Source organism: Hypanus sabinus, chromosome 14 (genome assembly GCF_030144855.1).
Source record: "Hypanus sabinus isolate sHypSab1 chromosome 14, sHypSab1.hap1, whole genome shotgun sequence".
Taxonomy (NCBI): domain Eukaryota; kingdom Metazoa; phylum Chordata; class Chondrichthyes; order Myliobatiformes; family Dasyatidae; genus Hypanus; species Hypanus sabinus.
This window is the reverse complement of record NC_082719.1, coordinates 20694933-20707182: the sequence shown is the minus strand read 5'-3', so window position 1 is coordinate 20707182 and position 12250 is coordinate 20694933. Positions and strand designations below refer to the sequence as shown.

Genomic DNA, 12250 nt, shown 5'->3' with positions numbered 1-12250 from the left:
GTATAGAATGGGATTAGATAGAGTATATGATGAATATTATAGATGTGGTGAACATTACAGACATGGTGCACTGAAGGGATTGTTTCTGTGCTGTACATTTCTATGACTAAATAGGCCATTGCCCTTTGAATCTACTCCACCATTCAACAAGATCATAGCTGATCCACTAACAGAGCAGGACATTGTGTCGATCTTCACCTCCCCTGATTGTTTTGTTATCCAGAAATCTTTTGAACTATGCTGTCAAGGTCTCCAAAGCATTTTGGATAGAGAATTCAAAGATACACCATTCTCTTGAGTAAAGAAATGTTCCCTCATTTCAGTCCTAAATGGTCTACATTAGAACTTGAGTTTCTGTTCTAGACGCCTTCAGCAGAGAAAATACCCTCACTACCCTTACTCTGCACCTGAGGGTTTTGTGTAGTTTCCCAATCAACTGCTGCCAACACCTCGGGTTTCTTTAGTCTAGATTGAAACCTCTGGTTCTGGACTAAAACATAACACTTTTGAACTTAATGCTAAATGCTATCATATTACAATGATTTTTTTCCCTAAGGGTCCTGTTACATTTATTGCACAATACAAGCTCGATTGTAAGTCAGTTCCACAATATACTAATCAATAACATCCATAGTCTAATATTCATTCCAAGAATTCTTCTTCATTCTTACTACTAATTACTTGCCTTTACTATATGTAGACTAAAGTCTTTATTCTATTAGCAACACACACAAAATGCTGGTGGAACACAGCATACAAAATGTCGACAGTGCTTCTCCTTATAGATGCTGCCTGGCCTGCTGTCTTCCACCAGCATTTTGTGTGTGTTGCTTGAATTTCCAGCATCTGAGGATTTCCTTGTGTTGTCTTTATTGCATTACTCCAGTTTAATACCATTATTAACACTATTCTCTGCATAAAACACGTATTTCTGAGAGGAAAAAGATTCTCCCACCAATCCTTTCTGGTCCCTGTTGTTTCCAAGTTTCACTTTTATCTCTGTCTTTCGCCTTGGAATCTGCTTGCCCTTCTAAATAATGCAGCACTTTCCGCCCATCATCCTGCCCCTTTCCCCATCTCCACTAGTCTCTGTCTCTAAACTCCTCCTTCACCTGGCCCCCACACCCAACCTCGTTCCACCTGTCACTTACCCCTCCATCTCACCTTCACGCCAGTTATCCTCCCTTTACTCTCCGTCCTGATGGAGAGCTTTGACTCGATCTCTCTTCACCTCCACAGACTCTGCCTGACTCGCTGAGTTCCTTTGAACACAAGAAACTGCAAACGCTAGAATTGGGCAAAATCGAGGAACTCAGCGGGCCAGGCAACATCTGTGAGGGAAACAGCTCATGTTTTTGGTTGCCACCCCTGATAGTGCAGGGTGGGAGTTCCTCCAGCAGCTCATGTTTTGAATTCCTTGAAAAGTTTACATTTTCTACCAGAAACCAGCATCAGCGGTCTCTTGTGTCTCCACTTTCTGTTATTAAATTCTAATGCGAGGTCCCGTCTATTGAAATAAATCGTTAAATTGATCTTTTTTTTCGGAAATAACTGAAATTTGAAAATACTCGTTCTATTTTTGAAAGTCTTACATATAATGCTTCTTTTAATCAGGGTACTTTCCGAGCTGTGCTTTTTCTTTCCCGTGAATAATAATGATAGTGCCTTCCTGCGTTCACTTACCGGAGAAAATCTTAACCCGCTGGTGGGAATTCAGTGACACCGATGTACGAACGTAGTAAGCGATGAGCTCCACCCCAGTTCACCGTCTGCGTTTATTGATGGACAGACCCACGCAATGCCCATGAGGAAGCTCGGTGCACAACATGTCAAATACTCACGTTCGAATCGCTCCTCGCGTTTCGTCCGAATAAGGGACGAATTAGTGCTTTATTTGTCCGAGCAGAGGCGAACTTGGCTGCCGGCTGCCTGCGGCTGTGCAGAACTCCAAAGACTAGGCGGCGCTATTGCCCGGCGCCAGCTGTCCGCGGCTCATTGCTGATCTCCAAGGCCTAGGCGGCGCTGTTGCCTGGCGCCAGCTGTTCGCGGCTCAGTGCTGATCTCCAAAGACTAGGCGGCGCTATTGCCCGGCGCCAGCTGTTCGCGGCTCAGTGCTTATCTCCAAGGCCTAGGCGGCGCTGCTGCTTGGCGCCAGCTGTCCGCGGCTCAGTGCTGATCTCCAAGGCCTAGGCGGCGCTGTTGCCTGGCGCCAGCTGTTCGCGGCTCAGTGCTGATCTCCAAGGCCTAGGCGGCGCTGCTGCCTGACGCCGGCCCGGGGGCTGACGGACGCTCTTTGCACTCTCGCCGATTCGTTGTCGTGGCCGGTGGGGCAAAACATGGCGGCGGCGGCGGCGGCGATGAAGCAAGAGTTGACAGTGCTGATGAACTCCAGCGGTTCCCATAAGGATTTGGCTGGAAAGTGAGTACTTTAGGGGACGTATCCAGGATTGCGTGCCCCAGACTGCGGGGTGGGCGTTGTGTCTAGAAACGGCCCGCAGAGCGGCAGATTCGCACCATCACCTGCCGCCTGAAGGATGATCCTCGGCTTGTCAGTTCGGCACGTTTACTCGGGCCTCAAAGCCCGCTGTCTTTTTGTCCTTAGCCCGCAAAAAGTTCTTTTGTTTTCGTTATTGAAAGTAAGGAGTGTATCTGCTCGTTTCAAAGAGTTGTTCCTCCTGTTGAGGGACCACTGTTACTGGTCCCATCTCCAAGCTGATCTAGGTGGGCGTTAGGCTGTTTCCCTTTTATTTCGTGGTGCCAAAGAAGAAAATGCTGCCGATTACAGCCCAGTTGAATGAGTACTGGGGAGAATTCGGCTGTCATAATCTTTGATAGGCTCATTGATGAAGACTGACACAATCAGATTGCTACTGCTGGTGATAAGGCTACGACTGCAGTAAGTGTATCAAAGAGACGGCTAAAAAATAGATTTCGATTCAGCGAGATTCATTTGTTTGACATGTCCATTTAGCATCAATATGCAGATCAGCCTAACTGGCTGAATTAGGCCAGTTCCTTTGTGTGTTGATACAGTTACATTAAACAATTTCGGCCTACGTTTGAGTTCTTCTATGGTATTTATCTGTCTCTGAGGGAGAGGGATGATAGATATTGTCCAGGTTATAATGTCTTCAACAGTCAAGTACAGAACTTCTCTTTGTCAAAGGTCTTTCCTGAAGAATAAGCATCCCATGTTTATCCAGTGCTGCAAGTAATTACATGTGTATTTAGGATAGAAATTACAGAGAAGGGATTTACAGTGTGTCAGGGCCTTTTGGAGTGGGTGCAGTAGAGGTGGGGTGAGCAGGCAGGGCACCAATGTTGCTTTTGTTTCCATGATGTTATATGATAATCATAAATGAATTGAACATTTTTGAAATGCAAAGTCAAGAATGATGGAGAAGCGCATCTAAATCTGAGTTAAATGAAGATGCAAATGCAAACCTTATTAGGGACTTGGGATTTCATTTATTGCTTCAGATTCAGCAGTGTTACTTTAGAAAAAGATGATCAGTGAGTGGGGCATGAATCTCAGGAAATGGATGCAGCAAAGAAAGTTTGAGGTCCTACTGTTAGGAGAGGGATAAATATTGCAAAATAAAAATCCATTGAAATTATTTTAAAGTTGTGGGGAAAAATAAAGAACTGTCTCTATAAAGGGCAACATGTACATGGTGAATTATTCCCATTTTGTCAAATAAAACCAAGTTCTTAACTTTGCACAAACTCAATCACAAGAATTTGCCATCTGTTCCAAAAAGAACAAATTTCACTGTAATCATTACCCTTAAAGCTTAAGTGGCTTTGAAAACATTTTTTTAAATTGAAGCTGTGGCAATTTCAGTTTTCACCAGGATTTCATTAATATAGTTGTTTCAATTTAGAGAAAATATAAGCATGTGACTTATTGCTGGAGGAGGCCACATACCCCGTTGAACCCCCATTCTAATTCTCACCTTATAATCAAGAATCAATCTGCCTTAAAAGTATTTGAAGGTTCAGTTTTACCCTTTTTGAAGATTTCCAAAGCAGTTATTTAGGGCGTTATGTACATTTAAGCCTCTTTCTCTATGGCAAGCTCATGGATTTCTTTTTAGGGAGAGTACAGCAGAAATTCACTAGATCTGTTCTACAAGTAGAGATTGAGTGAAGTCAGCCTATTTTGTCCAGCGATCTTATTGAAATTTATGAAATTCTATAGGTTGAATGCATGGAGTGTGTTTCCTTTGGTTGAAAAATCTAGAAATGTTCAAGAGAGAAATCCCTTCACACTGACAATCTTTGGAATTCCTTGCTTGTGGGCTGTGAGGACTTTATCATTGAGACAGTGATAAAATAGGTTTCTAAGCATGAAGGGGATTGTGGAATACAGGGATAGTGTCAGTGTTAGAAGATCAATATCGAAGCTGGGATGAATGGCCAAGACACTTCCTATTATTTTCATATTCTTAGGATTTGTAGCTTTCTGAGGAACCAAGTCACAACATCTTTGTTTTAACTAAATGATTAAAAAAACATTTAACCCCTATTTTCATACAAAAGGAAACATCCTCTGCTCGTCCAACCTATCAAGACCTTTTAGAATCTTTCCAAAGGCCTGTGGGTGCGAACTTAGCATATCCAACCTTGCCTCATAATACAACCCGTGACCTACAGGTTTCAATGTAGTAAATCTTCTTTCACAAGAGAGTATTTTGAGCTATAGACCTCTATGGAAGACACATTGTGTTGTTGTGCCAGTGATTTTTTTAAAACAGCTCTGCTCTCACTTGTACTTTGCTATCAGTGATGTCCTTTGCAAGAGCACTAATTGATTTCCATTCTTGTTGCACTCTGTAACACTATAGACCTATATTAATGCTTGATCTTTCAGACAAGCTTCACTAAACTAAATTGCAAAGTCTCTGTAACCATTCCTTGTTCGAACATGCCTTCACAGAATTTTAAAGGGACGACAATTATAAAGTGTATTTTAGCATGAATGCACTATTTTCTTTGCAGGGTTGGTGAATCAAGAACTAGAGGGCGTAACCTTCAGGTGGGAGGGGAAAGATTCAATGCGTTGGCTTGAAGGGCATGTTTCCATGCTGAATGACTTGGAAGTTGGTGTCACATATTAGTTACCCTAGGATGACGTATCAAATCCTCATACTGATTCTGATTTGTATGATTCATATGATTGTCCCTGCTCTATGCAAAGACATGATCACAAACATGTGAGATTCTGCAGGTGATGGAAATCTTCAGCAATCAATTAAAACTGGATCTCTGAAAACTGAATGTTTTTGTGGAATTGTGTTGGTACAGTGGACTATTCTTTATTCGTGACATTGGAATTAAAGGCAGAACAATGTCTCCAGTCATGGTGGAGCTGTGAATCCTGACTCCAGAGTGAGGATAACTCCCCCACCATTGATCCATTTGTTAATACCAAGTTGAAGACTGCGGGCAACCCCATTGTCAGTAGACATATACTTCATTGTCTGAGAAGTCAGGTGCTCGAATGTTGACATTACTGGCCTGGATGAGATGCAATGAGCAGGAGACCGTGAACAGAATGATCCTATGAACACATCAATTAGATCCAAACTTCTTGGTACTGCGTACCACAAGAGGGATACCTCTTTGTGGGTTAGGTTTGGTGCCAGTGAGTTAATGTGGCGTCTCAGTGACTCCCCCTGTAGGTAGGGCAATGTCTCCTGACTTTCTGGCTTCCTTAAAAAAGTGTAGGTGCTCCAGTCTTGAAATCTTTGGTGATTTTCTTGAAAATATATAATAACCATGCCAACATGTTTGTATCCTAACCCAAGGCCACTTAGAAGAAGTGTATGAGTATTCAGGATGCCACTAATAATTTTGAACATCTTTAAATTGTGCAGGAGCCCAGAAAAAATGGTTTTCAGAAAGCTATCCACCCACCAGCCCCAGCAAGCACCTCCATGTGCTAGAATTTCTCGATTCCACACCGGCTTCATCAGCCACTTAGAACTCTCAGAACTGGGGGGGGGGGAAGAATCATCATCTACCCAAGCCCTGGGAAGACGTTTGAGTAGGTAGGATTGTGTCAAGTATTCAGAGCAGACTTTGCCACTTTGTTCAGAATTGGGTTTAATATCGCTGACGTACGTCGGGGAATGTGTGGTTTTGCGGCAGTGGTACAGTGTAATACATTATAAAAAGCTATAAAGTACTGAAACCCAATAATCAATGGGGATGCTTTAGGGATTTGAAAAGTCAGAGCCTGATTTCATTTATGAGCAAGTGGAAATAAAAATTGCAATGACGTATTACATTATGTTGTTCCCTAAGTATTTTGTTAGTGACTGTGTCACAGGAATTAAACGGTTGAATTCAGATGCCATTAACATAATAAGTGTGACATTTTGTTGACAGGGATAATTATGACAGTTCTGCTACTTCCTTGTGCATTGTGCTAGCTGCTAATGCAGTTACACTAGCATTTGGGTGGAAAGTTAAACTTATAGGTTTAGATCAAGTGAAAATTCTTATCATACTGCCAAAGACAAGCAGTAATCCTGGGAACTGGAAAATTTCAGATTTCAGTAAAGAAGGATCAATACTTTGACAAGGAAAAATAGAATACATGTGTAATCTGCACAGGGACATAAAAAAACTTCTACAGAGGTAGAAAGAAACCAGTAGGTCATTGGAGATAGGAAGAGTGATGTTGATGAGTAAGAAAATGTCAGAGGAAGATAGAAAAAAAAGCTCGTAGATGCTCTAAGTAACTGAAAGAAATTTTATTAGCATGTAAATGTTAAAGAAATGAAAAAGAAAATGAATAAATCTCCAAGATTACTACAGGTTTACAAGCCCTTGATGAATAGCTTTGTGTGCCATTTTATGAGGTTGCTGTGGAGGGATTACGACAAAGGTGTTCTGCACTGTCCGCTGATTGTGGGACAGATGTATGAGGAGAGATTGAGTCAGCTCAGCCTACATTCACTAGAGCAGAAGATTGAATGAGATCTCTTAGAAACCTATAAAATTCATTTTTGTAAATGCTGCAAGGGGCTAGAGAGCCTAAAAGCTTGGGCTATGGGGTACATCATTAAGAAGCAAGAACAAGACCTGCAGAATGCTCCACCACAGAAGGCAGTGGAGGCCAAGTCATGAAATGTATCCAAGGATGAGGAACTCTAATATGATGCAAGGCAGTGTGAATGCTGGAAAAACTCAACCAATCAGTTCTCAGTTGAGGAAAGAAAAATGGTCAAATGTTTTGGGTCTGTGACCTTTCTTTGGAATTGGAAAAGAGAAGGACACAGGTAAGATTTTAGCATGGAAAAATAAGGAAGTAGAACAGAGTACATATAAACGGATAAGTGCAATTGCTGTCACCACTAAGCCATTTTCTGTTGAGCCATGCTACTGAGTTTTTCCAGTATCTTTGTTCTTGTTTTCGACTTTCAGTATTTGCATGTTTTTGTCTTTTGATTTTGACGAATGAGTTAGCTGTATTAGTTAGTGCTTAAGGAATCAAGGAATTTTGGGAAAAGGTGGGAACTGCGTGGAAGTGGACGAAGAGTCATATTGCGATGAATGGAGCAGACAGCCCAATGGGCTGAATTGCCTCTTCCTACTCCTGTTGTCTGTGTTTCAATACCTGCGTTCCATGGTTTGGAAAGAGTGCAGTAACTGACTGTCATTTTTCCAGAAATCCATGGATTTTCAGATCAGAGGTAGCAGATGGAACCAACCACTGAAGAAAGCAGGGCAAAGGAAAATTGGGAAATAATTGCTGAGTAACTTTAAACACAAGGATAGGTATTTGTAAAATAAAGTCATCAATGGTATTGGGTGGTGGAGCATGTGCAAGGGATGAGTGGTTATAGGGGACAGTACTTCTTACCTTCATGCTTTGGTTAAAATTGATACCTGTACCTGGCTGGAAGCCTGAGAAGAGTTTATTCAATACTTACCTTCGTGTACTAAAGTTAATTGCTAGTGGATCTTAAAGGTTTGGCAGTAATTTCATAAATAATGACATAAAATACTCTGGTTTGTTTGAATAGTATGCATGCAGCAAATTGGATATAGTGACTAATAGTAACCAATGTAGGCAGCTTCAAAAGTTTAGTGGCATTTCCATTGATGAGACCCCCACCAGTGACACTGTGAAGAGCACTACGGCCCAAGTACTCAACTTGATTGAGTGTATGACCATGCGAGCAGATCAGCAGCTGGGCAACTCACCGTCACAAAGCAAAAATCAGGTGGACTTGCTTCCATTTAGACAAGTATAGTTCCATTGGCTATTGGGAGGCTTGATGTCACCCAGGATGGAGTAGCTAGCTTGATTGGCACCCCATCAACTATTCCCAGCATACAGTGATCATCCTGTATAGCATTTGTAAAGTATGTGATGATTTCCTTGCCAATGTTATCCGAACCAGCAATTTCTGCAGTCAAGAGGGACATGGCAACGGCTGCATGAGAACACCACTGCCTGCAGATTTTGGTCCAGGCTACATGATTTAGAAATGCACTGCAAGTTCTTTGTCTTCGCAGTGTCTAGGTCCTTGTTCTACCTGCCCTGTGGTGCTATGAAATTGCCTTCAGCAGAGATACTGTGGCAGTTTGGGAAGGGGACTCATCACCATCGTCTCAGAAACATTTTGGGTTGGGAGGGGTTGCTGGTCTTGCCAGCAGGTCCTAATAGGTGGATAAATAAATATTAAAAATAGTCACTTTCTTTGCATTCCCATATCAGATGACACACACTGCACTGAAGTAACATAAAGTAGGAACTGAAGTTGTTCACCAACTAACTTTCTATTGTTTGAGTACCAAAAAACTCATGTCTGCATGAAGTTTTGGGCTACTGTCATTAGATGATAGATTGATTATTTTATTTATTTATTTTATATTTGTCTTCCAGTTCAACTCACGCCCTACCGCAGGGTACAATTTTTCCTTGTAAGCATAAATTTGTTTTTAACTTAAGACATTTTGGATAATGATTTTTGAATTCAGCCACTTAGATTTCTCAACAGTCATACCACATATTATCGCCCTGGCCCACCACGAGCAGACTCTACATCCCCACCACTCAAGCTGGCCCACTTTTCTCTTGTTGTATCACTCCAGCTATTTGTCACCTGTGACTACATGCCAGTTTCTGTTGCTGCCATTGCTGTCCTTGTCTCGATTTCTCATTGGCTTGCTGAAAATTAACAGCACCTGATTTAGAGTCTGTTGTAAAAAATATATAATGTAATCAATTTTAAAAGCAAAAATGTATTATACGATATCTTATGTTTTGGACATATTACATTAACCATGAGGATTGTCCGAGATGGGTTTCTTTAAAAGCTAACTCTGTTAATAAATTTTCTATTATTTCTTGGATCCTCACTCCCTTTATCTTTTAGTAAACTAACTGAAAATTTGGTAGTTAAACATACTTTGAGGATCTGGGTACAATTTAGGAAATTCTTTGGTTTATTGAGATTTTCTTTGTCTAGTCCCATTTGTTTTAACTGTTTTTTTAGACCTTCGATGACCAACTCAGTTTTTAAAGAATGGGATAGATGGGGTATTAAATGCTTCCAGGATTTGTTTGTTGGAGGAAATCTTCTTTTGTTTGAGCAAATGTCAGCTAAATATAGTTTACCCAAAACACACTTTTTTCGTTATTTACAAATTAAAGGCTTTCTGCGTTCTCAACTATGTACATTTCCTATAAGTTCCTATAAGGACTTATTAGATGTAATTTTTAGTTTGAAACCTTTTTTATAATGGTTCAATGTCCAATATATATGGTATGTTGTTAGGAATGAGAAATGTTCCTATAGACAAATTAAAAATCTTTGGCAACAAGATTTACAGACTTCAATTTCTGAGGAAACTTGGAATGAAATTTTTAAATTGGTTAATAACTTCGTTACGTGCCTGTCATTCCCTTTTACAATTCAGAGTGGTTCATAGGGCTCACATATCTAAAGATAAGCTAACTCGATTTTACTCGGATATACAGTCGGCCCTCCTTATCCACGAATTCTGCATGGGTGAATTCTACCAACCGCGAATCGTGAAAACCTGGAAGTGCTCTTCCAACACTTGTTGTTCGAGCATGTACAGACTCTTTTTTCTTGTCATTATTCCCTAAACAATGCAGTATAACAGCTTTGTATAACAGTATGCAGTATAACAGTATTATAAGTAATCTAGAGATGATTTAAAGTATACGGGAGGATGTGCATGGGTTATCGTGGATCGGGATAGAAAAAAATCGGAAGTTCTCTTACTAAGTAGGTCGAAACAGGTATATCCAGTATTATTTAGCGTCAGTTAGTCAAGCATTTGTCTTAGTTTATAGCATATATTTTACCTTTCTATGCATATAAAACGCTTAAGAGCATAGGAGTCAGCACCAGGCTTGGGAACAGAAGTTCCTGAGTTCGATCCAGTGACAGACCGTTGATGTGGAGGATCAAAAGCCCAAAACCCAATAATTAAACCACTGCGTTGCTTAGTAATAATTGTAGCTTTCATCGGGGCAGGGCCTTTATCACTTTATCCTTTAAAATTGTTCCGATCGCTGACCGACTGTAGCCTAACGCTTTTCCAATGACTGATGGCGTTTCATCTCTTTCCGATTGCTTTATTATTTCCACTTTTATTTTCAATCGTGATCGTGATTATTTTCATGAACAGAAACACTGCGGATTCAGAGCTCCGCCGCCAGGTCCTAATGTCCACTGCACTGCAACAGGTTAAATAAGGTCTGGGGTTCTGCTGGGTCCTAAGGTCCACCACATTGAGACAGGTTGAATAAGGGACTTGAGCATCCACGCTTTTTGGTATCCACGAGGGGTCCCGGAACTAATCCCTCGCAGATAAGGAGGGCTGACTGTATCCCCTTTCTGTGATAGATGTAATAATGGAGAAGCCTTATTAATTCACATGTTTTGGGCATGTCCGAGCCTTGAAAGATGCTGGAAGAAAATATTCCAGACTTTCTCGGTACTTTTCAAGGTAAATTTTAAGCCTAACCCTTTGACTGCATTATTTGGTATTGTTGGAGGAAAAGACTTTATTTTGGAGATGCCTGATTTGCATATTTTGCCATTTACTTCTCTTGTAACTAGGAGGGCACACTTGCTTAAATGGAAGGGTGCTGTTCCGCCTACTCATGCTCAATGGTTACGGGTTGTTATGTCATGCTTAAATTTAGAGAAGATCCATTGTTCAGTTTTTGAATCTAGTCAAGACTTATACATTGTGGGGACCATTTTTGAGTTATTTTCAAAACTTTTGATTTGTTGTAAAAGTTCAGATGAGGCTAATAATATATTTTATTATATGATAAGGGGTTTTTCCCCCTTTTTTCTTGCTTTTCCTAACAGCTCTGACTTTGGTAGTGGGTTTAGATTTTTTTTTCTGTATTCACAAAATTATTATATTTCAATATCACAATTTAATTAATTCTTATGAGTACAGGGTTTTGTGACTGTAACTGTATTTTAATACAATGGTACTTTTTTTTGATTTATAATATATATCTTCTTGTATTCTGTATTCTTTTATACAGAAACTAATAAAAGTATTGAAAGAGAAAAGCAAAAATGTTTGTTGTTGCCCAGTTCTATAACCCGTTCTTCTCATTTCCCCTTTTCAAGGCAGCACAATTGTACAGATAGTAGAGCTGCTGTCTCAGCGCTTCAAAGATCCATGTTGAATGTAAATATAACTAGTGCTGTCTTTGTGGCAATAGCCCATTCTCCCTGTCACTACATGAGCTTTCTCCAGTTATTCTCATTTTCTCCCACATCTCAAATACATTGTGAATTGCCCTTAGTGTAAGTGGTAGGAGATGGGGAAAGTTTATAGAAATGTGGGAAGCATAAAGTGAGGTTCTTGTAGGGTTTGTATAAATGGGTGCCTGATGATTGCTGCAGACTTTGTGGCTGAAGGGTCTGTTTTTATGCTGTATAACTATGGCTCCACAGAATCTCTAATATATGAAACAGAAACAAGGTCAGCTCTACAGCTCCTTCTGCCTGCTTAATTATTAAGGCTGATTTATACTTGTGCATCGCATCGATGCCGTAGGTAACATGTACCCTTTGCCTTACCCTACACCGTAGGGTGATGAGCACCTCTCCAGAAAAGTTACTAACATGTCGCGGCGACGCAGACTGCAGCAACTGTGATTGGTCCGCTTGGTAGCATCGCATTTCCAGTTGCTTCTTCTCCGCCATGTCTGTAGGCTGTGCGTACGCTG

At 40.7% G+C, this 12250-nt stretch overlaps 2 protein-coding genes across 3 annotated transcripts in view; one reads left to right on the top strand and one right to left on the bottom strand.

Annotated features, from left to right (window-relative positions):
* lin54 (lin-54 DREAM MuvB core complex component) overlaps positions 1–1860 on the bottom strand; it is a 114568-nt gene extending 112708 nt beyond the window's left edge. The window contains exon 1 of one of the 2 annotated variants that reach the window (XM_059988864.1): positions 1842–1860. The gene's annotated coding sequence lies outside the window, so the exon portion shown is untranslated. Of the gene's footprint in view, positions 1–1683; positions 1703–1841 lie in introns of those variants that run through there. The other variant, XM_059988863.1, reaches the window with a different exon arrangement.
* Positions 1861–2263: 403 nt separating this feature from the next.
* Positions 2264–12250, top strand: part of cops4 (COP9 constitutive photomorphogenic homolog subunit 4 (Arabidopsis)) — a 57713-nt gene continuing 47726 nt past the window's right edge. The window contains exon 1 of the mRNA XM_059988850.1: positions 2264–2419. Coding sequence (XP_059844833.1) covers positions 2337–2419 — 83 coding nt within the window. The 5' untranslated portion in view covers positions 2264–2336. The remainder of the gene's footprint in view (positions 2420–12250) is intronic.